General features: G+C 42.2%; 1 protein-coding gene across 2 annotated transcripts in view; it reads right to left on the bottom strand.

Moving 5' to 3' along the window:
- Positions 1-26,466, bottom strand: part of UNC5C (unc-5 netrin receptor C) — a 242,832-nt gene that overhangs the window by 29,108 nt on the left and 187,258 nt on the right. For both annotated transcript variants that reach the window (XM_063156584.1, XM_063156585.1), the window contains exons 5-7: positions 16,251-16,431; positions 14,055-14,222; positions 12,697-12,861 (exon numbers count right to left, since the gene is read on the bottom strand). In XM_063156584.1, coding sequence (XP_063012654.1) covers positions 12,697-12,861; positions 14,055-14,222; positions 16,251-16,431 — 514 coding nt within the window. The remainder of the gene's footprint in view (positions 1-12,696; positions 12,862-14,054; positions 14,223-16,250; positions 16,432-26,466) is intronic.

Below are 26,466 nucleotides of genomic sequence, written 5' to 3'. Positions count from 1 at the left end.
AATTAATAAGCAGGCAGATTGAATTTCTAAGCCAAAATCGGTCTCGAGTCACTAACTTTGGAGTGCTTAAAGTCTTTCTTTTATTGAACATAAACTGTAATGGATCTAATTTATTTCAGACATCTAGGGTCATTAGCATATGGAAAGTCTTTTTATCCTTATCCCTGCCATATGCTTTAATTCCCAGGACATGTTCGGTGAGGCTCTAAACAGTTTTTATATTTAATTATAATAGCTTGCTGTTGATCTAATAGAGCTAAAGGAGACCTGTTGTCACTGGTCAGAGGTTAAATACTGATTAGTGGAGCAGTCTATGCACAAAGACCTCTCTCTGTATTTCCTTGGAATTATTTTATCCTGTCCTTAATACATGTTCAATAGGAATTCCTTAGGGAGTAAAGAATTTGTCAGCAAACAGTAAACTGAGTGGTTTCTCTTTGAAATCATTACAAAATCAATAAGGCCCCTGGGGTCAGAACATTATTTATTTGAAATCTTTGCAAGCACCATATATCGACAAAATCATAACACAATTTACAGCTTTATTTCAGGATGGATAAAGAAGAGATATCACTTCCTTTGTCTTTTCCTTCTGCACTCCCCTCAGCACAGCACAATGGAGCCACTTAGTTCAGACATGTGAACCCACTAAGCATCATGTCCCATGTGGCAAATGAGTGAAGTGCTCCAAAGTCCCATCCTGCTGGAAAGGCAAATGACAAATCCCAACTAAGCAGGGGAGTCACTGTCTGGGATGGGATTAGAGTCAGTGTAGGAAAGGTACGTCCCCTCCCTCACCCTCCTTTAAGTTCTCCTGGAGGGAATTTCACCCCCTCCCCTTTGATCACACTGCAAGGAGCTCACACAGCTGGGGACTCCCTGCAGGTGAGACAAAACTGGAAAATGCACTCCTGGTGTGTGCCTAATGCACAGGACCACGTTACAGGCAGAGTAATAATCCCAGCTCCCAGAGCTTGGGTGCTCTGTTGTGAGCATCTGCTGTGCTCTACACATATCTTGCTGCCTTGCTGTATTTTTTGTTAGTGAAGACACAGTCTATCCCAATCACAGCCATAGACATACCTCCTTCCAAAATTTCCAGGGAAAATGGAGCTACTGCATAAATTCTACCTTACCTGAAATACCAGAGCCAAACCAGCTGATTTTTGATGATGATGTTTTCTTCTGGGACATCATGGCACAAACTATACTGCCTGTAATCTCTGTTTAAAGCTTTACTTCAGAGCAAGGATTCCAGCCATACCAGTGTTTTTAGAAATATTATGTTCTTACATTCATTTCCCTGGCTTTGGGGCAAGTTCACCTATGTGTATGCTCAACATGCATATTCAATTTTTTTTTAATAACTGCCTTATCTTTCTACTTGGTGTACTTGAGGTATTGGCCATCAAAAGTCTGGTGAGTAACTTCTGAGGGCTTGAGTGAGTGCTCACCAAGCCTGGGCATGAATTTACAGTACCCCTGTTATTCCAAATTACTCCCCAGATGAGTGCTGAGGCTCATAATTTGGTAAAGGTAAATTTCAGCTATAGCCTTATGCCCAATATTTCCATTGCCAAGACATCTCTGGAGAGACCAAGAGGCAGGAAGAAGGAACTTAAAGCCCAGAGATGAAGTGGAGTTTAGGCCGGATGCATTTCTGAATGATTTTTTGCCTTGTGTTCAAATCCATTGGGAGAGTTGAGGATGTCTCCTTGCACTTCATGTGCCCTAGCAGGTTCTCAGGGGAGATGGAATGGAGCAGCCCACATCCCCTGGCTCTGCCTCACCCATGAAGCTTGAGCTCACCTGTGCAGAGCTGAAGAGGCTATTCCTCTCTCCTCACATTACATCTGAGGTGGTCAGTTTTGTGTCCAAGGCTGTGCATCATTCCTGCCACATCTGAAGGGATCCAGCATCTGCTACTCAGCAGGCACAAAGGATGCACTACCTGGATTGGCTGTGCTGTTACTGAAAGCATTCTGTCTTCACAGGAAAATGGAAATCCAGATTCAAGCTTTTACAGCAAAGTAAACAAGCCCAACCTTAAAATATTCTAAAAGAAATTTGCCTCATTGCAACCTCTCCACACACCCTGCAAGTCACAAATTCATATTTGTGGCTTACAAGGTTCCACAGATTCCCTTACTGCTAACAACAGACAGCACCCCTGCAGCTACATAACAGTAATGCCAATTTCCTCCACAGAAATGTTTTGTGCACAGATTTAGACACATCTATTGAAACAGGAGGAACAGGCAAGGATACTACAGGATGCTTCTGCCATTTGGGCAGGATGTTTTACAACAAAATTAGCTTTAAGCACACCTCCAAAAAAAAAAAAACAACTCCAAAAGGCAGTAGGCATTGAAAGGGCAAGGAGAAGTCCTGCAGCCCTGCACTGATGGGCAGGAGGCAGGCTCAGTGCCACAATCCCAGCACAAGAGAATGGGGTTTTCCATATGAAGCTGGTTGTCACACTGACTATGCCTTCAAACAATGAAAAAAGGACATTTTCATCAGATAATGACACAAGCCCACTGGGATTAGTATCTGAAATAACAAAGAATGTCTTCCCTCCTCTCTTCAAAGTAATTGCAGTGAAGGGAGATCTTTTTCATGGTATTTTTTCCTTCCTCCTTGTATTAACAGCACTGCTTGGCAAATACCTAAGGGACTTCTACCAGGGTGATGAACATTTTTAATGAGTGTGAATTTAGAAAGGTGCTGGAGGGTTTGACTCTAGGAAGGCTGCTGACTCATACTTACAACAGCTGGTTTCACATTGAGCTATTTGAGAAAAGTAATTTAAGCTTCTTCCTACAGCTTGTTGGGAAATACATATTTTCAAGAGCGCTTCTGCTATTTTGTTGTGTAACTTACTGTTGAATGAGTAAAATAGCAATAATCATACTTTATGCTTGCATAGTGCCTGCTGTTTGAGGCTCTCAAAGGCTTACCAAAATGGGTATTTGTTTCCCTCATTCTACAAGCACCTCGCCCTGTGTGAAACCTGAAAAATCAGTGGGAGGCTCAGGTTAACACACGGAAATTGAACCTCAGTAATTGCATGGTAAAGGCATTCAGTAAAAAGCTTTTGGTTAAGTTAATGTTTCTCCTTGTATTCTACTTTATAGTCCAATTTATGTTTGTAAATATATACTTTTTGTGCCTAAGGAAGTGTTTCTATCAAGTGTCAAAGCTGGGGTTTTTTAACGAAATTAATTACATTGGCACAAATCCTTTGTACAAATGCTGATGTACCATTAAAAAGGTGCTTTAAGTAGACATGCTAGAAAGTATGAGAAAAGCAATTTAATCACCTTTATAATGATGCAACACACTGGGAAAAGCAAAGAAGGGCATATGTCAGATTGTACTTGAAAAATTAACCAAGACAATGTTGACATATAGAAAAGACTACAGCAGGCTTTTTATCAATTTGCTCTAACTCAATTAAAGCATCAGTCACACTTGGCACTGATTTGGGAAATTGTAACCATTTAACTGAATAGATTGTCAAGCTCATTTAATTAGTTTGGTGCAGTTTGTGAAGGCAGATGATCCCCAAACATTGGAAGTCTAGCCTGAGCATTCTGATCCTGCATGTCTTGGTCTGACCTTCTGGGAGCACATTTGTGCCTGAGGCCCCTGGAGACAAGAGAGGCTGCTCTGTGTCACTGAACAGCCCTCAGCATATCTGCATGTGACTGTCACCAAAGAGTCACCAGAATGACTGTTCTAAGCTCTTCTTCTTCCACTGGGAAAGAATCTACTCCTCAGCATATTCATCGGCATTTATACACACATGGTGCTCAGCCTGGGAGCTCAGGATCATGACCATGGGCATTCTGAAATCCTGTGTTTGATTTTGCCTAGACAGCCATGGGAATATACTGCCTTGGCCTGTGAACTGGAATATTTTAAAGGGAATTTTTGTCCCTGTGTTATAAAACTCTAAGTCACGGCTTCATGCAGAGGAAACTTTGGCTTCCCTTTTTGGTCCATAATTGGTTTTGCTAGCTTTCTAGTCATGCTGAATTTGTATTAATGAATATCAATTTTAGAGTGAACTGATCAGATTATGAAAATAGTTTACTCTGCTGCTTGCAGAAATTAAAATATTTAAGTAAGAGAGAAAGAAAAGGACAGTTTTCTGTTTGTATTTTTCCTGCCTATTTTCCGTCTTTTTGGCAACTATATAGGTAAAACAAGTGAAGCAGCTCAAGATTATATTTCTGGCCACTAATTTACTAGGGCAGTTTGGGTCATATTTATGAAAATATTTACAATTACTCTACAAAGACATAGTTTTATAGCATTAGCTGTTGAGGTCACAGTTAATGATACATAGTTTGAGATTTTATCGAGATCGGTGAGAACTGGAGACCTGCACTTTCCTTTAATAAGGTGAAGATTGCATAAAGCACACCATAACTGCTAGTTTCTTCAATGCATCTTACTTTAATCTGGCACCACTTGCTTCTCGTCTACAAACTCTCTTTACTCTCTCTGTAGCAGTTTCAAAAACAGCTGAGCTCAAGTAATTCCATGGTCCCTCTGAAAGCCGGGCCACATGAGGTGCTTCAAGAACATCCTTTTGCAAAGAACTCAACAGGTTGAGCATAACAAATTGTAGCAGCACTTTTCCCCCTTTTTGCTCCATCAATGCCCTCAAATCACCTCTGAGAAAACAAGATGCCATGCATTCAACTGCTGTCTTCCTTTCTCAGGAAACAGAAACAGAGATTGATTCCTACACGCAGATGCTTAACATTTGAAGGAAGTAGTTCTTGGATGATTTTAAGTTAGTGTGTGGTGTATAAAACGTGACATGAAACAACTGAAACAACTCAGTAAATATTTTTTTTTGCTGTGATACATACACATCAGATGAATTCCAGTATCTGATAACTCAAAGCTAGCATGCTGGTAATTATTTTTCACACCAAAACCAAAAAATTTGCACCAAATTGCTTCTGTTATTAATTCCCAAGATGAGGTCTTCTTTCAGCATTAAATCATATTACCCTCCTCATTGGGCCAGCTCCAGTAGCTCAGAATATAATTTTAAATCTTTGGGTTTTGCTGGAATTTTCTATGAGTCTCAGTCTCAGAAATTATACTGGAAAGTTTGAATAAAATTGGTTTAAGAACCCTAGTAACTTTTTCTCTTGTTGTTAATTTCTAGTTCAATGGATCTCAATGAATAAAAAAATCCTCAACTTCCCCCAAGTATATATTGCTGTTTCCAAATTCCAAGTTCTAGAAATTCAGCCAGTCTCCCTTTCCCTGTAAAGTGCCATTCTCAATTCCATGTCAGCCTAATTTCAGGTTTCTTTGCACTCATGGGAAGAGACATTCATCAATTCTATATTCTGAATTCCATTATCCAGAGAGGGTTTTGAGACAAGGAAGAAAAAGTTATATGTCCCTGCAGTGTTTGCAGCACTTGCATTACCAGTCCTGTTTCCTTCTGCCTTACCTCACTCACTATCATTTCTACAGCTATCACCAGCTTGCTTGAGTTTCTTCAGTACTTTTAAAGGAAACTCTAGATGATCAGTATAGTGTGCAAAGGCTCAAAGCTTTCAGAGAAGACTTTCAAATTATTAATTAAGATAACATTGCAATGCTTTTGGCCTCCATCTAAGTCCATCTAGGTTTCCATCTATGATGGCCAGTCACATATTCCCAGCTTACAAAAAAAAATTTAGGAGATTTAATTTGACATTCAGGAGTTTTAAATTGCTTTGTGCAAGTTCCACTGACCAGAGACTGCACGTTTCCAGCATTTTTTTTTCCACAAGGGGCAGAGTTAATGGTACAAGAGTAATCTTAGAGTAAACCCCATATTCTGACTGTTTAGTGTCAAGGCTTCATGTTCACTTAACATATTGCTAATGAGATTGGAAAAGTATTAACAATAAAATTTGAACTCTACTTGCTGCTAATTGTTTCTCTCCCTTGCTATTTCCCAGGAAATGTATCACAAGACCAAGAAGACATGATATGTTATACCTTACTTGTGGTGATTAAAAATTAGAAAAAAAAAAAGAAAAAAATTAGAAAAAAAATTATAATTGATTTGAAAGCAGGTATTCAGGGAAGAATTACAGGGCAGAGCAGCTTGATGAGGAAAATTAGAAAAAACCACAAAAAACCAAACCTACAGCAGAGTCCCTGGCACAGCAAAAATCTTTCAGACAGAAAGATTTCCCGTAGACAGAAAGATTTTCCCTCTTTACATTTTCTATTCTAAAGAAAGACCTTCATGTCTGTAGTAATGATGCTGAAGGTCAGATATGATATCAGGCATCCCAGAGATAATGCACAGCAATTTATTTCCCTTCTGAAGGACTAATTATTGGCATATTCAGGGTGGGCTAATAAACAGGGAGCTTGAGGTTTTGTGACTGATTATTTACTTGTGTATTATCTCAGATCTTTCCTGAGTGGGTGAGTTCAATGGGGACACTCTCTTGTTCTCTCCTTGAACAGGAGTTCATGATATTCTATAATTAAGTCTGCAATTATGTTTTCATTTTAAATTAGATCCTGACATTTTTTTAACATTGATAGAAAGGTCTTGCCTGAATTTAAACAGGCATGACATCTATACGGGAATAAGGGAAGATGGAAGAGAAGGATAACTTGTGGCTAAAATCTGATGTGGATTGGAATATCCAAGTTTGACATTACATGGTCTTCTGCAGTTGAGGACTTTGACCTTTTAGTTAAATCTTCTGTCAGTCTTTAGTAGGACCTCAGCACTGGATTTGTTATGCATGTTTGACAGCAAAAGCAAACACATTCCTAGCACTGCAAGTCACTTGATGTACCTTAGTAAATTCCACTCTTGCAATGACTGAATGCTAGAGAGACTTCCTGGGGTTCACATATAGAAATAGATAGCACTGAGTTTTACTTCTAATTGTTTCACTTACTCCTTGATGAGCCTTCAGGTGCTTATGTAACTTTGCCCTGCCTGACACCCTGACAGAAAAGCAAAAATCATGAAATATATCCGCCTTTGTATATGACAAGGCTAATATAAATGTACATTATTGTCTCTGTATGGGGTGGTTTTCTTCTACAATTAAATCGATGTATCAGTTAGACTTCATAAGATTTGAATTCTTCTTTCATCTATCTGAGTAACTTTTTGAGCTTTTAATGTGTAGAGGAATAGGGAAGAATAAAAGAAAACCTAAGAGGATAAAGAAGAATGAAAAGTAGAGATGGACAAGGTTGTCTTTTTTCTCCTCTCTGCATAGCTATATTATTTTTTTAATTAGTGCAGATTTTTGAAAACAGCCTAGAGATCTTACAGCACTTGCTTTCTTTAAAAATAATGAGGAGGTGGCTCTTTCTGAACTGACTGGGGTTAAGACACAGGGATTTCAGTGCCCTGGGTTCTGCCTGTGGCTCTGCATTTCTACTTTCTCCCAACACTTTTATCTGTTTCAAGCAGTTGGTTTTCTAGGCAAGAGCTCTCAATTGCACAGAGCCCATCAGAGCACGGATGCTTCTCAGCAAGGGATTTTTCATGTCACTACAATAAAATAGAGATGAGTCATAACTCTGAGATGTGTGCATAAACTCCCTTGGCTGCCACACCATTACATAGTAGCTGGGTAGAAAACGGAATAACGCATCCCTTTACTCATATCAAAAAACAATATTATGGAAAACTTCCTCTAGGAACAGATGAGACGCCTGCTTCAAATGAATGAACTCCCCCTGCTAGGCCAAAACAGACCAGGTGGCTGTGTCATTATGCTGACAGCCTGAATGCATTAGAAGTTCTCTCTTGACCCACATGCTCTTAATAAAAGGTTCTATTTCATTCCTCTGCACACACAGGCTTCTGTTGCAGTCTCCCTCGAGAGACTTCTGCTTACCTTCTGGAGCTTGGAAAACATTCCCCTGCCCTTTGCACTCTGATCTGCTCTGGTGGACCTGTGGTCCTCATCAAGCTGCTGTGCCCTGTAATTCTTCCCTGAATGCCTGCTTTCAAATCAAGCCAAAAGGGGAAATGAATTCTGATTCCATCAGAGTTTCTGACATGTTGCATTAACCAAGCAGGACATGTGCAGAATATGGATGCTTTGGAAAGAAAGAGATGCTGGTATCAGGATAACTTTGCTTTCCACTTGATCTGTATAAACAGAGACAAGACTGAAAAAGAGAAGCATTTTGCCATTTAATGTCCAAGCAGGATAAACTGCATCTTTTTCAATTGCTTAGGCACTATCATTGCAAGAGGGAACCTTATGATCTTCACACTGCTTTTCAGAGGAGGATTTCAGAGCACTCAGCAAATACAGATTTGCTGCCACCACATCACATCAATTCACTCTTCACTAGAAAGCAGCCTTTTCTGAGAAGGAAGGAATAGCATTACTAGTCGTGTAATAACATCTTCACCATGGTATGGTGTCTTTTCCTCCAGTGGTGCATCTGCTATTTGCATTTCCAGGTAGTTAAGCTGCATGCAGGGAAAAGACCAGAGTGATCTGAGACCTAGTCCAGAGTACTGTACCAACAAGTAAAGATATTTTGAATATTTTCTTCCATTTTTTTTAATTACAGTAGCACATAGTGTTTTCATGCTCAAGAAACAGAGGGAAATTCCGTACTGAATCTAATGACCCTTGGCAATGATTCCCAGATGGAAATTTCCTTTTGTTCCTATTCAATGATAGATTTTTGTTCCATATCGTGAGACTGTATAAAGTGAGCAATTCTATTTCACAGAGCAACGGTACTATTTGTGTAACTATATAACCCATAGTCCTCAAGCAACAACATGTACTTCTGTATTATCTTGCTTGTTGCTGTAAGAGAGTTAGCTTTGTGTTTTGAGAAAAGAATAAAAATTAAAGCACAACTTAGCCAGCCTTTTATGAAAAGCCACAGTGGTTGACTAAAGCCAAGAGTGAGCAGGAAAAGGGGCACTGGTTTTCTCCCTCTGAGCTAGTGCCAACCCTGCACATCCCAGGCATGATTTCAGAAAAGCCTAAACGACCAGCAGGCACCAACCTCATGCCTATGGACCTGCTGTACTTACTCATTCAGGACAGGGACAATGGAGATCTGAACACTGTAACTTCAGATCCTCAACAGAAAGGATGTATGTGACCTGCTGTGAGCATGACAGCTGCATGTCACAACTCAGGTAATAAGCCTTCAACATAACCATGAAGCACAGCTAACTCTCCTCAATGTTTGTGCCCCTCTTCTTGACTATCAGCAGAATTTTACACATAACGCAAAGCAAAAGCAGCAGTTTTGTACCACACAAGTGATCTCGCACTCGTTCCAGACTGAGTCCAGCAAAACACTTCTCCTGGTACATTGCTTTAAAAATGTTTGTGACCTAGTGAAGGGAACTACTTGTACTGAAGTTTGAGGCAGCAGGAGAGTGCTTTGCTTTCTCATTCCCTGCACAGAACACCCACCAAAGTCATTAGGTGATACAAGTGAAGGGCTAATTGCAGTGCTTCAGTTTACAGCAATCCCCTGTGAGATGCAGTGCGTGCCTCTAAAAGTGTTGTTCCTTGCACTGAAGTATTTACCACGGTACTCACACATCAAGTGGGAAATAATGCAACAATGGAGGCAATAATGCAACTAGCGTGGGTGGTAACCAGCCAATTCTTCTTACACCTACAGCAGATTTTGTTCCAGAAGATCTTATTAATGCTATTATGGGAATTATGAAATTGTTATAATGGGAACTGCTAGACAATATTGTGTACTTGAAAACTTAAAATAGCAATGACTGCTCTAAATTTTCACTACATCTGCTTTTCCTCTTCAATTCAGCCTGCTGGGTCTCTATGGGCTCTCTGGTTTAATGGCTGTTCATCCCTTCATGTTAACAGAAAAACACAAACTACTGGATATGGGAGAGTATGTGTGTACCAGCAAGACGATTAGTCTGAATAAATGCAACAGCAGAGTTGCATGAGAAATGCCACAGTCAGTGGTAAGCACAAACTACAGCTTTGGGTGTAAAATACTGTAATTACAAGGGATGGAGAAAGCTCCACTGTTTTTATCCCCACAGAAATCAATAGTAGTGCAGACTTGTGCTCTTTGCTGGAGCAGGGGCAGTCTGATGAAAAAGCTTATTGATTTATCCAGCTGATGCTACTGAAGTGAATAATAGACTGGAAGAGAAAGGGCTTGTAAATGAGACTCATTCAATCCAGCATTTTCCAGGATATCTTTTACACGCGGCTATATAGATATATATATTTACAAGTGAGTTTTTGTCAGAGCAACAGACTAGAGACTCCTGGCAGAGTGTCTGCCTACTAATTCTTTGACCTCAACTACACGCATTGTGTCAACCTTCAGGCTCTCACTAAAGACTGGCAGCAAGGAGGCAGCATCAGGGCACCTAGAAACAGGATTTGGCTATGGTGCAGGTAAGCAGCTGGCCAGCAGATCTCCCAGGAGGCTGTGGCCACAGAGAAAAGGTGGCTGAAGCTTCCTCCACACCACATGTGCCATGCCAGACCCAGTGGCATGAAGCCACTGGAAAAGACTATTGTGAATCTACAGGTGCCCAGGCTAAGAGAATTGTCAGTTCCAGGCCAGACCACCAAAGCTTCAAATAATGTGGAAAGAGGCACGTTGTTATAGGAATTAAAGGAATTGCTGTGCATCTTCCTGGCTCAGCAGGCAGATTTTCTAAGAATTTAAATCCACACAAGCAAAAATGTAAGTGTTCAGATTGATTTTGCATAAACTGAGAAAGATAAATAAAGAAAAAGAGAGGGAAGGGGGGAGAGAAAGAGAGAGCAGCAGGCACACTGCCACAAAGTACAGCAAATCAATCTTCTCAGCAGTGATGGATCAGGGAGCAGGACTGGAAGTTTTACAGGTATATGAAACCCTGAGAGTATAAAGACACCATTAAAACACTGCCATTAAATTCCACCACTGAAGGATTATCATGGCCCCTGGAGCTAAGCAGGTCATTATGTGACTGCATATTTTTCATTACCATTTTTTATATACATATATATGAAGCAGAATAGGATTCACAACAGTTTCACCCTTTCTCCTGCTGAAGACCTCTGCTTTATGCTCAGCATCCACTTTCACAAATAAAATGCAATATACCATCAACAGATAAATGAGATCCCTACAGGGCTTTTATTCTGCTGTACTATTATATCTACTTTTCCACAAGATTTCTGCTTAAATGGCTCTCTTTATGCACATACACAAAGATGACATACACCTGTCTAAATATAATCTGATAGTGAAGAGCTCTTCTGTGTGGGGAAATGCATCTTTTCCTCCTAATTTGCCATAATGACTTATTAACACTGCTGGAACTAGGGCTGCATTAGCTTCCCTACAATAAAAGTCACCAAGGTATTGTATAGTAACATGTAGCTGGATTCTTTTCCTTATCCTTAGAAATGAAAAGGAGAGGAGTTCTGAATGTTACCTTTCCAATTTCACCATAAAAACAAGTGTTTTGAGGGATTACAGCTTTATAGACCACTGACATTGACTAATAGCTTTTAACATGATGGAAATGCTTGTGTGAGCCTCATCGAGGGAGAAGTTTGTAAATATGGGAAACCTCAAAGTAAATGGTCATGCTGTGCCACAGGGCAGCTCAAAGATCACTACCAACATAGGAACTATCCTATATAGCCCTTATTCAAAGAGCAGACCAATTTATTAGCTGGTAATGTCATTTTCTGTCATCACGAATATTTCAGTCAAAAGTAACCTGCCTCAGAGAATAAGAATTCTTTACTCCTTTTTTTTATGATAGAACTCAAAGCATTTTATGATCTGCACGCAGATGTACTGGATGGGTACAGCCACAACTCTTTGGACAACAGAAATCTGAGGCTTGACAGAGAAGTACTGCGGAGAGATGGGATGAAGGAATAGGAAAGAGCTGTATGTGAGGATTCTGGCTCACTAATGAAACGTGAAAGGGAGTTTTGATGCACCAGCAGAGCAGAGAAGACCTCATTTTTGAGAAGGGACGAAATGTAGAGCTGAATAATTGTTCATTGGTGTATGTCAGAATTACACTTTAAAATCTGCATTTCTTTGCTTCTCTCTCTATTAGTCAGAAAGGCAGGAGCACTGCTTGAATAGGCACAGGTGGAATAGACTTCAGTGCTAAAGCTGATCTTCATGAGGCTGCAGCATGCTGACAACCAGATAGGAAGTTTGCATCAGCTCTGCATTGATGCAGTGTACCTCCTTCTACCACAGGTCACCCGAAATTGAAAAAGGAGTGTAACTGTTATAAATAGAAACACATGCACTCACCATTCCTGACAGTAAGAAGCCAGAAGCTGATCTGCTTGGCCAAGTTTACTCTTTTTGCTTTTCTCTAAATGCTCTATTTTTCCATTTGCAGTGCTGTAAGAACCACTGCCAAGCTTCTCTGGACAGATGCTGAGCCAATATAGAGAGGAGGGCAGTTTGGTGGAGAGGGAAGGCAATAGAAGGCTCTGTTATGACTCTTTCTAATTCCTCACTGTTCCATGTTCCAGGCAAGAGGAGTGGGATGTCCAGGCTGGTTGAGAACTGGTCCCTAACTCATTTCTCCTACAATGGTTTGTGAGTTTAGGTCATTGATGCTGATCTGCAGTTATTTCATGGTTTGCCACACACATCCCAGATCCTGCAGAGAGGACTTACCCTGCATGCAGAGCCCATCCGTGCAGTTCTTGGACTGCAGCACCAGCCCCTCGCAGTCCTTGCCCCCGTTCTTGGGAGCTGGGGCCGTGCACTCTCTGCGGCGCCAGTGGGTGCACTCCGTGCCACACGTGGACCACTTGCTCCAGGATGTCCACTTGCCATCCACTGAGACAAGGAGAGGACACAACTTGTTAGGGGACACAACAGTGAGACCAAGGCAGAACAATGCACATATCAGCACAAGCCAGTCTGCAACTCCCAGCCCTTCCTGGCAAGGCAGAAGAATCATCAGCCTGCTCTTCTTCTTCTGGCCTGTAAATGCACATTCACCCCCACATCTCCTTTCTCTCTGCCCCAGCCCCATGTCTGGTCTTTCCTCCCCATTACATAAACTTCTAACCAGTTTATCTGTGCTCAAAGTGTGCAAGCAACAAGCCAGGAATCTGTGATTTAATTTTGTGGCAGGAGGGTGGCATTTTTAACACACAGGTTAGACTTTTCCAGAAATTCTTCTTTAATAGGAAGATATCTAATGTTAAATATTCTCTATTAAAAAAAATCTCTGGAGGCACCAATTTATTTCACATGAGCAGAACCAGGAATGTGTTTAGCACCTTTCAAAATCCTGTAAATTATTTTCAAAAGCACTAAAATGAACAGCTGAAGAATAATATATAAAATTGTTCCAGTGAGAGAGCTGGATTACCAAACTTCACAAGCTGAAGATGGCCTTACTGCCATCGATTTGAGTGGGTCAGTAGTAGGAGAGCACTGGACAGTAGGACAGATGGCAGAATTTTATCACAAGAAGTCAGCAACTACATTTCATGTCCTGAAACAATTTTGTATTTTTCAGAAGCTTACATTTAAATAACTTCCAAAAGTATGGATGCTCATCTCTTTCCACCAATAAAAATGCCTTTGTATTTGACAATTGTATATGTCAGGTAAACATCTGCCTCAAATTTAATATCCACATCCCAGATGCTTTACTTGCTGAGACAGCTGGACTGAACAGACATTGCAAATATATTTACATCACAGTTGCTTTCCATATTCAAATCCCAATTATTTTCCAGAGCTTTCAACCTTTATCTCCTACATTTTGAAGCTCTGAATATTCCCCAAATCTCCTGAATTGTAAGAGCTGAGACCCCAGTGCAAGCAGTGTGCAAAAGAAGGGCTGGAACCTGTGCTGCTTGATATGATGTGCTCACTATTTTATCTGGTTATGCACTACATTAGAATATTAATTCCCTGAGATGCTGGATTTATTAATAATGAAAAGGAAGCTGTTGCAAGTGTTCTGAAATGACTGATGACAGACAAAGTATTTGTGTGTGCTGTTCACATTGAACCTGGACACAGAGTGGTGCAAGCTATTTTCTGGACGCTCTGGCCCTCGCAGAAGGCGCCGCCGTTGAGCGGGGCAGGGTTGGTGCAGGTCCTCGTGCGCTTCTGGAAGCCTCTCCCGCAGCGGCTGTTGCACACAGACCACTCTGTCCAGGTGGACCAGCCTCCATTCACTGCAAAGCAGGAGAAAAAGAGCATGGTGACACAAGCAGACCAGCCTGGGCAGCCCCAGGGAGCTTCTGGCTCTGTGTCATGAGGCCTCGAACAGTGGCCACAAGACGTGGCACGAGAAACAGCACTGAACAGCACAAACCCACATCTCCAGCACACCAAGTGCATGCCAGGAGTCACTGTACAAGCTGAAGAAATGCTGATGCTGAATGAAAAATATCACTTGATGACTATTAGGGTTGGCAGGTGACCTGCCTTATCCTGAAAACCAACCTGACCCGGCCTTAAGCGCCTGGTGGAGTGTGTATGACCAAAATCCCTGCAGGTTCAGAGAGCTCAGGCAGCCAGAAGCCCGTGCTCTGAAAGCTGCACTGTTTTCCAGAGGGAGATAACCTGTGCTCCCACTCATGCTCAGATGCACCCATCACCTATGCATGCTGAGAGACCCCCATGCTTTGATTAGATATCAAGAATTTTCTTTTCCTTTCTTTCAAGAAGATGACTTCAGGATGCCAGGACTTCACTCACCCCTCTGTGGCCATAGCTGGTGCATACATAAATGTTTCAGCACCTCCCTAAGCTGTTCAGAACGAGCTAATGCTAACTGCATTTCTTTCTGTTGGAATTTGGGAAGATATCTATCTCTGGGAAGTTATTTATACTGACTCTCCTTTTCATCCATCACAGTTTCTGGGATAGATGGAGGAATGAAGAAGGAGTTGTGCTCTTCTACATAATATTGTGATTGTCAGGTATGGGTAATAACACATTAACTGCTCGGATTCCCTAAACCCAAATGTTTGTGATATGGCACAACCCTTAAGCAGCTCTGGCAGCAAAACCCATAAAAATGCCTGCTCCCTACACATGTCTCTTGAATACACTTTTGAAAAAAATTCTTTATATGTTTGAGGAAGGGTTATAGTATGCCTACATCTTTATGTTTCTGCATTCATCTCAGTTACAAAACATGGTCCATCCCTCAATACCAAAAGCACTGCTAATCAACTCAATTCAGTCAGTTTTCTATAAAAACTGAAGTAAAAAGCCCTCATTGTAACTTCAGAGAAGCAACTGCTTACAATTAGATCTAACTGCTACCCTGAATATGAAATGAATATTAGGGATAATCATAGGGATTTTTTCCTACTTGTCTATCCTATAATTAAGCTGATTGTAAGAAACACCAGTTCAGTCAGCTGGCACATAATCAGAGCAGGTTTTGTTCTGGTGGATGCCCCCACCTGGAATGCATTTGGGGAAGTAACTCTGCAGGGGCAAAGGCTTGGACTGGTTAGATAGAGCTGCAGCACAACACAGGCTGGAAGAGACCCTGGGAGGGAATCCCATCCTTTCCCAGCCAAAGCATGGCCTACCTCAGTCACATCAGGACTGTGGATGCTGACACAGAATAATGCTATCCCATGCTTTATATTCCCCTGATGTTTAGTTTTAAGATGGGCTGTGTGTCTATGAACTGCAGTCCCAGAATGGTGTCAGGATATGTTTTCGAAGTAGGCACCAAAAATTAAGCTTATTTAAAGAGCTATAAGAAGATGGTGGATTCTGATTAGCTCTGACACTCTTACCAGTCACTGGAAGCACAAACTCTCTACCAGTTTCACTCTTATTTTGGAAAAGGGTCTCTAAGAACATGAACTGTGTTGGTAATAAGCCATGCCTTGGACACTCCTGCTGGAGGATGTGCCCTGGTGGCTCCTTGCTGTTTGCACCCAGTGTGTGTTACAGCAAGGGGAACAGCCCCCTTCTCTCCAAGGAGGCTGTTTGTGCAGGGGGATCTTCCTTCTTTAACACCATTGCCTGTCACCAATAATGCAAGTCATCAGGCTCCTGAGGGATTTCACAGTGCCCCCTGTGTGTGGCTGCAAGTCACCAGGCAGCACAGGCAGTCCAGCCTGGGCACTGACTGCAGCCAGAGCCACACAAGGGCACTGTGCACCCCCCTCCTGCCCCACCTCCTGCTCTGAGTGTGTGTCCATCCACCTGCAACAGTACAAGGCATCACCTACCATAGACTATCACAGTGGCTGTGGTGCTTTTCCTTTTGGCCACGATATTTTTTGCAACACAGGTGTAGTTGGCGGTGTCAGAAAGCCGGGCTTGCTTGATGATCAGGTTGTGATCAATGGTAATGTAGAAGTTTCGGTCTTCCACAGGATCAATCACCTCTTCATTCTTCAGCCACTCCACCTTGGGGTTTCAAAGGGTCAGAGGGGAAGCAGTGAGTCAGCAAGTCACACCAATATGGACAGACACTGTATCTGTGATTGCGTTGCTCATCCCAGAAAACACTACAAGCCAAGGCACGTGACAAAGGACTCACCTGATGAACGTCACTAACTGAAACAAAACATCAGGGCAGAAAAGCAGGAGAGCACTCTTCATGCCTACCCTTTCCTTCCAGCCCACTTTCATCCCACCCACTCAACAGTTGTCTTGCCTTGCCTTGAAAACATCAATGCATTTTCAAAGGCTGCCAGGTACTGTACAGGGAAAAGCTGGTCTGTGCTTTCAGAGTCAGAAACAAGGCAAAAAGAAAGGGTGATATCTTAGGAACGTAACTGTAAACAGAAAATTCTCCTGCAACACCAGAAACCCTAAATTGGCACAGATCTCACCCACTGTTTTCCTATCTTGCCTAACTAGGCAGTTAGTAATGCAGTAAGCTTGTAGGTACCTGACCTGGGTCTAAAACCATGAGACTCTATACTGGAGTGGGTAGCACTAACAAATCATAAACCCCAATATTTTTAAGTGCATTTGCACTCACATGCACATTGTCTGGCTTCAATGAGAATGAAGCAAAATAGTCAGTTACCAAGGAAATAGGAAATCACAAGGACATCAGTGCTTATTTTTCCTCTTTATTTGTGTAAGCTATATTTTACTTTAATAAAGCATGATTTCCTTGGTTGCACAGAAAAATATTTTTAATATGAGGTTTTTAATCTAGACAATATTCTCTTTATTGCCTTCCTTAGAAAACACCCTGTTATATCCCAGTTGACTGCTGTGAGCCACTCTAATATAATTTGGCTGCAAATCTAGTAGCTCGTTTTCATTTGAACTGAGTGAGCTCAAGGACAGGACTGGGGCCCTGGATGGATCAAAGCTGGACCTTCACGTCACTGGATCCCTTCAGCCTGTGCCCAGGATTTAATTAAAGGAAGAAAAACATAACCACCATCAACCCACTGGACTCATGAGGTGCTAGCTGCCAAGTCCTTCTCTCACAAGCCCCACTTTTCTAAAGACATTTGAGGAACTATCCAAGCATTGACATACCCCAAAAACCACCTGAGACAGTTGTACAGACTGCTCCAAACCATGGTGAGAAAAAACAACGATTTCTCCTGGTGTTCAACACAGAGGGCTTAATTCACCCCCAGGCAAAGCCAGTCAATGCTGCAAGAGCAGTACTGGCAGGTGTGGGCCTGGATTACAGGTGCCCACCACCCACTCCCCACCTTTAGCCCTGCCTTAAGCAGCTCCAGCTCCAGCTCCCCTACTCCAGTTTGGGTGGATGCACTTCAGGTATGAGCTGCTTCCAGAGATTTACACCTTTAGTGAATGTAGAGCCACTGCTGCAAGGAAGGCTTGATTTAAACCCCTCTTTCACAGCACATCACTGTGGGATGTGGCAGCCTCACAGCTGTCGATATTGCGGAGCTGGAAGACAGTGGTGCAACAAGGGCTCTGGAAATGGATACGTGTGTCTGCAAGGAACAGGGGAGGAAGAAAAAGACATAAAACTTTGGAGGCTGTATTTCTGTCACTATCACAATAGTGTTTCACTGTGGAAGATACAAGCTCTTAGTCAATAATCTGTTTTTCCTTGACAGAATGACTAAACTTGTTTTTTCCGCCTTTCTTGAATCCTAATAGGTTTCAGGTGTAATCAAGACAGACAGATTCCTGTTCAGTCAACGGCAATATTTAGCTCCTTGCTCACCTGCATGCCAAGTCTGCATGAATTCTAGACTGCAAAACAAGCCAGGAGCTTATCTCCATCAGTGGTATGCTGCCATTTAACTGCTGCCTCTCCCACAAAACCCAGGTATTTCTTTGGTTTTAATGTCACTGTTTATTTCTGGAATGGTTATGCCAGGGCTGTAAAAGATGTTACACACACTGCCAGAACTATGTACATCCCACTTCAAATCTGCCTGTACTCCTCCTCTGCTTTGCATACTGAGGACACCAGGACACCAGTAAGGACAGGACTACATTCTACATGGTCTAAGGCTCAGTTTAAAATATTTCTGGTATGCCCATCCAAGAATGTACTCTAGCAGCCTTTGGTACCCTCAAGGCTCCATGCCCAAGCACATGGTTCTTTTTTTTCCACTACTCTGCAACATTTTCTCTCTCTGCAAAAACACCCATACATATTCAATCTGGGTCTCAAATGAGTAGACAAAATTAAAGCTGTAAGCATTGAATTCCCTATCATCCCTGCAAAACCACCAAAGATAAAATGAAAAGAGAAGTTGCCAATATAAAAAAAAATCCCAAAACAAAGCAGCTCTGTATAATTCAGTATATTGCTTCTGGCTCTACACCAAATCTCTTAGGAAAAAGATCCTTTTTCACCTAATGTCTCACAGAATTTACTAACAGTAAAAGTTTGAAGAACAACAGGATGTCTTTTTTTTTCTGCCAGTACATCAGTATTGCGTGTGCAAATTTAAATGCCATCTCTTTTACAAGGTATCTCCTAAATATATCTATTTCAGTCTTCTCGCATCCAGGTTTTTATGGCATCTTTCAATGTTGCAAACTCTAATGTCAAATCTGAAGGAAGGAACTGATGGATGATTTGACAAGCAGTGGGAGTCTCCTTTCACACATATTTTAGCCATCAGTAGAGCAACACAAAAAAAAAGAACACCCCTCTAGTGGTTGTATTTTCTCCCTCAGTCCTTGTAGAAACTGGGACTAATTAAACAAACTACAATATGTGAGAGTGTTGTTGGTATTTATTTTCAATTACTGTTGGACCTATTTTTTAAGTGCAGGTGACTGCAGTGCTCAGCACCTCCAAACCTCAGATTATTTTTTTTGAGGTAACTGGAGTAGGTGGGAGTAGGGTTGTTCTGTCACGTAAGTAGGAAGAGATCAGGTGTCAAATACAGAAGAGAAGCAAGCAGAATGAGACAGTTTGATTTATGAGTGACAAGTATGCAAACTGTTATCACAGAAGTTAAAAGCAACGATCTCTTTTGATGCCATGTCATTCCCCAAGGTGCAGCCCCCTTGCTGAAAGAGGCTGTTAATCCAGTCAGTGCAGAAACTTATCCTGAATTTAATTCTGCAGCCTGAATAATAGTTACAGGCAGCTAAGGCACTGGACACTTGTGCGCCAGAGATCTGCACACCTGCAGGCAAGTGGACAGAGGACCAGCAGGATATAAATGGACTCTTCAAAGTGCACAAAAGCCTGACTTCAAGATGATACCAAATCACACCTTCATGCCTCAATTTTTCATCTCTCTTGAGATGTTCTAGAGTAGAAGTTTGCTTATGCCTAAATATTAAGGATGTATATTTACTAGCTATAATCAGAACAATTCCTGAACATGCACCTAGCTCTATGTATTCAATTAAATCAGGCACATCCCTCCAGCTGTTATTGATAAATGTACTGATGGTCATGCATATATGTAGAAAAAGCATGGGATCAGTTTTTTCCTTATCACAACAGCAATCATTTAATTGGCAAAAATTATGCCATGAAGGATGGGGTAAGTGTACCCTCTGGGGGATGACAGCTATGGAAAATTACAATTACAACAACATACATGGGTTTTTTCTCATATACTAAACCCCTGGAACAAAGTAGACACAAAAGCCTTTCTCTTCTTGCTAGTTTTCTACACAAGAAGATATTTTTGTTATATGTTTGCAAACTGACAAGCAAGAGAAGGCCGCTCAGTTGAGATGTGAGAGTGGTGAATGAAAGCTTGACCAACAGAATCTGCAGATGCTGAGAAGCTGGAGCACACTGGAGCCAGCAACCTGTTGGCCAGAGCTCTTTAGCACTCTGGATACAACTTGCAGTTCCATGAGGCACAGTGATCCTGCCAGCTGCACTGGAGCTGCACATCCAGGGCTGCTAATGGGCTGGCAAGTGAGCCTGCAGGAGACTGAGCTGTCCCTGTGGCCAGCAGGGGAAGGCACGATCCAAGGTGTCTCTAATTTAGAACAACACACCTTGTAGTGTCTTTTCTGTCATCCTGCTCCCTGGTGAGAGACAGATGTGTTGTCTCTAATCATTCACTGATTGGTATCGGGAGATACATTAACATAATTGGCACATTTGTTCTAATTAACAGAAGGAACCTGCCACATGCCACCCAACATGAAAAGCAAGACCATCAGCAAGAGCAGAAAACTGCAATAACACCTCAGCTCTACCTGGGAGCTGTGGCCAGCCCGGTGCTGCCACAGGGTGTTTACAGCAGCAGCACACACAGACACCAAGACTTGCAAAGCCAGGCCAGGCTTCTGTGCAGACTAAATGAACACAGGGAACATAAATCACACAAGCGATTACACACGCAGGAAAACCTATTACAGAAGCTAATTGCTGATACAAATTTAGCCATAACAAGTTACCAGCATTCCTAGGCACTCAAATCTCTTGGCACACTTGCATATGCGTGACTGTTTTAGAAACTGGTAGAGCAAAAACACATCTGCTCTGAAAGAAACCCAGGGATGGAAGAAGAATATGATCTCATCTAGATGCTGCCCTCTTGATCATAAGAGATGTTCCCTACACATCTGGCAATCTCAAGAGCTAAGTCAGCAGGGTCTGAGTTCTGGATCCCCATTGCTCATTGCTTTCTCTGCACCAACCTGCCTTAGGGTCACCTTCAGAGCAAGAAGCACCTGCTGCAAACAGCAAGTCTTTTACCCTCCAGACACAGGCAAAGCCCGCCAGTGCCATGTTCCACAAGAAACAGGATGCAAACATCTGGGAGCAGCAAGAGACTTGCCTTGATGAAATGCAATTTGTAATTTTGGAAGGCGAGAACATTGCACCCGTGCCTTCCCCATGCCTGGTTGACACAGCAGGATTGCTTTCCATCTGGTTCCCCATGCACTCTGGATTGTGGCTGGTGTTTTCTGCAGCTGTGCCAGCTGGTCCCAGTGGCACGGCTCACCTTGCAGCAGTCCCTGCTGAGCTGGCATCACCTCCAACAGCCATAGGGAAATCTCAGCTCCCTGGCTTCACCTGGATTGTATAACACACAGACACACACACACACATTCCAGTAATAAGGTATTTGTGAAACAAACTAACTGACTAACTACCAATTTGGACACAGTACAAGATGTCTGAGTGAGACTGAGAAAACTCTAGTAGTTTTCATATGAGCCAGCAGCAATTTTAGGTACCGTGAGACTTGAGTGCCTCTTTGAAGAATGTTATTTGATTTTGGATCTGGTTTCATCCCAGCAACTATCTGCTGAAGAGGATGCTGTCCTTTATGTAATATTTACTGGAAAGATATTTCATACACATTTAAGATTGAAAATAAAAGGAAAAAGAAGTGATCTCCAAAGCAACTGAAATTACAGCTCTGAGAGACTGCAAAACATACTGAGAATGAGACAGCAAATGCAAACCACCATGGTGTTTTGTTCAGTTGTTCTTACTGTGCTTCTGCTGCAAATAAGGAGAATTGTTGTTCCTGCTGTGGAAACACTTCCATAATTACACATATATCCAGCTTTCTGCTTGCAGGGTGTATGTACAGATGCTGGATGTCTCCAGCCCCATTACAGCTTTGCTTTATGCAAAACTGGGAAGTTAAGCCTCAGAATAAACTTCTGAGGTAGAATGGTAGCAGCAGATGGAGAACTTTATTCCTCGGAGTCTCAAATTCAAAACCAGATCATGGCAATATGAAAACCACAGCACCTGCTATGTGGCCATCAGAAGCTGCTGGGCTTCTTTTCCCACCTGAAAGAGGAGCTTGAACTGGAGGCCCATAGCCCACATGTTGACTGGCACTTTTGGCACCATGAGGGCATATGGACAGATAGGCTGTGTTAGCTAAACCATAATCCCAGAGCTGTCTGCCACAGCTGTAGAGAAGAGGATAAGCTAGCAGGGTTCATGTCAGAGCTCTTGTAGAAAATCTCCCATTGTAATATTTCATAGAGGAACTAGAAGTCTGATTGCTCTCCAATCCCATAGATCATCCCTGCCTGAACTGAATCACACAGCAACTGGATTCACTTTGGAGCATGCTCTGCCCTCACTTACACTGGTATCAGTGGAACTGGACCAAAAAGTTCAGGGGTGTGTTCCATGGAAAAGTCAGGCCTACAAAAGAGCAGTTCTGCAAGAAGACCTATGCCTCTTGGCATGAGTTTCTGCACTGTGGAAATGAACTGGTAGGAAATATAAAAACAAGGCTATCTAATAATCTAGTAGTCAGGGTACTTCCCAGGAAAGCACAAATTCAAATGCAAACCTGTCCTTCAAGCAGGAGGTTGCAACCTATGTTGCACACTTTGCAAGAGTGACTTGACCACCCACCAGTAGGCTGGGGGGTAAAATGAAAGCTAAGAGAGACAGAAATGTAGGGGACCAGGTGTTGACAATTGCAGGGTGCTTCATCCTGTACTTTTGGAGGACAGGCCTGTATGGCCAGACCTTACCCAAAGGCTCTCCAAAGCAAAGGATGAACAGCCCTCATTCATTTTGGGCTGTGCTCCTTCTTTACACAAACCTGCCTCCCCCTCTCTTCCTCTCCCTGACACCCAAAGGCAGTTCTGCTGTATGTCACAAGGCACTGCAAAGGACAGTGCCACTTTTCAGCAATTAGCATTTGTGGCCACAAACTCTCCTACTTGTCTCTCCTGGAGCTCGTTTTCCTGCTGTGAATATAAAACACTGTCTCAGTAACACACCTGCATGGAAATGCACACACATGAACTCCAATTAAGGGATAACTGCTGCAAAACATAAGAGGCTCTCGGGAAACAACACAAACAGCAGTCATATTAATAATCAATTAGATAGAACTGCCTATTTGTAGAAGTCCCTAGCTTCCACCAGCCTTTGCCTGGGCAAGAGCAGCTGAGTAAAGTTTGTGTCACAGTCATCTTGACTCAGCAAGACACTCTCTTCTGCCTCTTGACTCAGTTATCCTTTCCCCCTTGCTCTAGTTCCTAATTAAAGCCATGAATGCGGATAAATATCACATACAGTTTTAAACCAAACTGGGTCACCAAACTGTACACTACACTCTGTTCTGCAATTAAATTACTGTGTGAAACACCTCAATTAAAATTAAAGAAGCAATTACTCCCCTGTTAAAGGCTCCACAAATCATACATTTCAATGCAAAAGTTCATCTGGCAGCTTATGGCATATTAACCAATCTTACATCTCATTTGTGTTTTGATCTATAACCTACCCAAATGAGCTAATTTGATGTGACTCAGTGTCTCTAACTATATTTTACCATGTGCAATATGATGCTGGTGTCTTTCAAAGAACAAGTTAAATGAGCTAAGGGCTTAATTGCTAACAACTCAGCCATTACTGTTGGAGCGTCACAGAATGGGATCCTTCCTGCCTTCTCAGGTTAGCTTTAGAAAATCACACACAGAGAGCAGAGTGGAACTGAAATGGATGTTTCTGTTCATGCTGGGGAGCTGCTCCTGTCTGATTTCCACCAAGCACGAGGCTGGCAGGTCAGACTGCTGATCTCCACCTCACCCTACTTCTCCCCACTGGCGGAAAGCAGAAGGCAGAGAAGCACAGAGCTAGGGCAGGGTGCTGTTTGTTTCTATGTCCATTCATCTTTTCCCTCTTTTTGTCACAGCAGGAACACATGAGCTTGCCCCTTCCCCCCTCAGCTACGTGTGCAAAGCTCAGTGTAGCAGCACCTGTGCTGGTCCTTCTGCTGCTTGCCTGGGCCATGCACTGGAACAGCCCAAACATTTACCTGGGTGGTTCAGAACCTGTAGCTTTGTTCAGCTTGATATTGGCTATAAACCTGGGAGTGGGGAGGGATGCCAGGGTGCAGCTGACACCCATGCTGGTTGGGGCTGGTGGGCAGGGGTGTATGATGGCAGAGAAGCTGATATTTCTGTTATCTCTGTTTATATATCTGTTTTTCCAGAGACCACGGAAACCCTTGGTTCCTTACGTTGTTCCAAGTGAACAAGGAGATGTACTTTCATTTGACCTCAGGCCCTGAGACTGGTGTATTTTAACACATCTGTTTGTATTTGGATTTTGACTTTTTCTTTTCTTTTTTCATAGTGCCCATGACCTGAGCCTGCTTTAATGCTTGTCATGTACTAGTGGAACTGAGGGACTGGTAAGTGTTGTTTAAAAGCTTTGCCTGCCCATCTCTGTCTTTGTCCTTCTTGCCCTCTGGAGAAGCTGTATGTTGCTGTGTGCTTCAGCTTTTCAGTACTCCTAAGATCTGCTCTAGCATTGATCCATAAGAGCTTGACACAGTTAATTGCAATTAAATATGCTGGGAATGATAAGCCTGAATTCCCCAGATACTCAAAAGAGGACAGAATTTATCCCTGAGCATGCTTGCTCTCACTACTTTGAATACCAGGAAAAAAAGAAAAACACACTGAACACCCAACAGTGAATGAAGGGGGAGAATGGATTCAAAGAGAAAAAGCAAGCAAAAGGCATTGGGACTCGGACTTCAGCATTGCACACATTACACTGAAGGTGCATTTTGTACAGTCTCAGAGTGTAAGCTTCTCTTCATCTGTTTTGGTGTTAAATACAGTGGCTCCTTCAGGAACCAGTAAGTAAGAAAAAAATCCTAAACAAAATACAGTTTCCAGAGTGTGAAGAATCTAAAGCACATGCCCACCAAAGCATTGGAAATGCTGCTCACAGCTGCAGCATAGGCATTACCCTACTCTACTTGGAATCAAAGCAGTGTTTCAACAAGACAGAAAACAGCCTCAGTCTGCTGCCTGCCTTCTCCCAAGCCCTTCTAATAGTTACCTGTACCATCATATCAGAAACTTCTCCAAACAAATAAATGAAGTCTTAAACAAAGAACTAATTCATCTTTAAATTAAAATAATCATGTAATCCTTCAACCCACCAAGTTATCTTTCATCTCTCCTTTTTTTTTTTTTTTTTCTTAAATTTATCTTACTAGCTTCAGCAAGTGGCTGTAATAAAGTGTCACATTAAGGTATTCATATTCATTAGTGTTCAGGTCTTTGTTCTTTTAATAGTGTTGGAAAGAATCTACAAAGAGGCTGTATTAGGCGGCTGTCCAATCTGGGTGTTTGATCTCTTTCTGACTTCAAAAGTCAGAACAGGAAAAAAAACCCACATTGAGAATGGTTCTTCTGAATGTCAGATAGGGAGTACAAGATTTCTGAGCCTGCCAAGTGTTAATTGGTGTCTGCCCTGACCATGGTACAAATAAGATTCAGAGTCACTCAATGCACCGTCATGAAGGGCTATTGACAGAGTGAGCAGGATACTGGAAGGCAGGAAAAAGCACAACTCTGTTATGGCAGCAGCTCACAGAGGATTTTTTCAGAGATCACTTTCCACAAATCATGATAAATTATGCAGTTTGGGTTTCAGCCACACGACTGGGTATAACAGACCTTTCTGAGGGAACAATTGGCCTGGCTGCTCAAATTCCAGAACTCCCAGTAACACTGCATAAAAACGAACCCACCCGCCAGCATTAATCTCTGCTTCTAGCAAAGGTAATGAAGTTCCCCAGTACTACCCTGCCCTGCCTGAACAACACATCCCAGTGCAAAAACTCCTGTCATGGTACAACAAGATGTTGATTTGATGCAAAGAAACATCAGAAAGGAAAATAAAAACCTGCTGCTGAGTTCCTGATGAAACCCAACTGATTAATATTACAGTTTTCAGCAAGCTGGTTTGGCAGACCTAAACACTCTTTTCAGTTTGGAAGATCTTAATGGGGAAAGAAAACAGCCAACAGAACAAGAAAGAGGGAAAAATCTTCTGAGCTAATTATTCTTTCTGATGTTTGTGGACATGTTTCTGCAATTCTGATTAAATCTAAACTTGGGTTAGATGGGGAGGTAACACTTTAAGCTTCATCTCCTGAGAAATCAGCCGTGAGCGCTGAGTGACAACCACTTTGCTACTTAGCCATGACAGTCTGACTTATCCTAATGCAAACTGGCAACAGTTTCTTCTGTGCCTCATAGAGGAAAACC

The sequence above is a fragment of the Melospiza melodia genome, chromosome 5 (assembly GCF_035770615.1).
Source record: "Melospiza melodia melodia isolate bMelMel2 chromosome 5, bMelMel2.pri, whole genome shotgun sequence".
In the NCBI taxonomy this organism is placed as follows: Eukaryota; Metazoa; Chordata; class Aves; order Passeriformes; family Passerellidae; genus Melospiza; species Melospiza melodia.
This window is presented reverse-complemented; position numbering and strand designations above follow the sequence as displayed.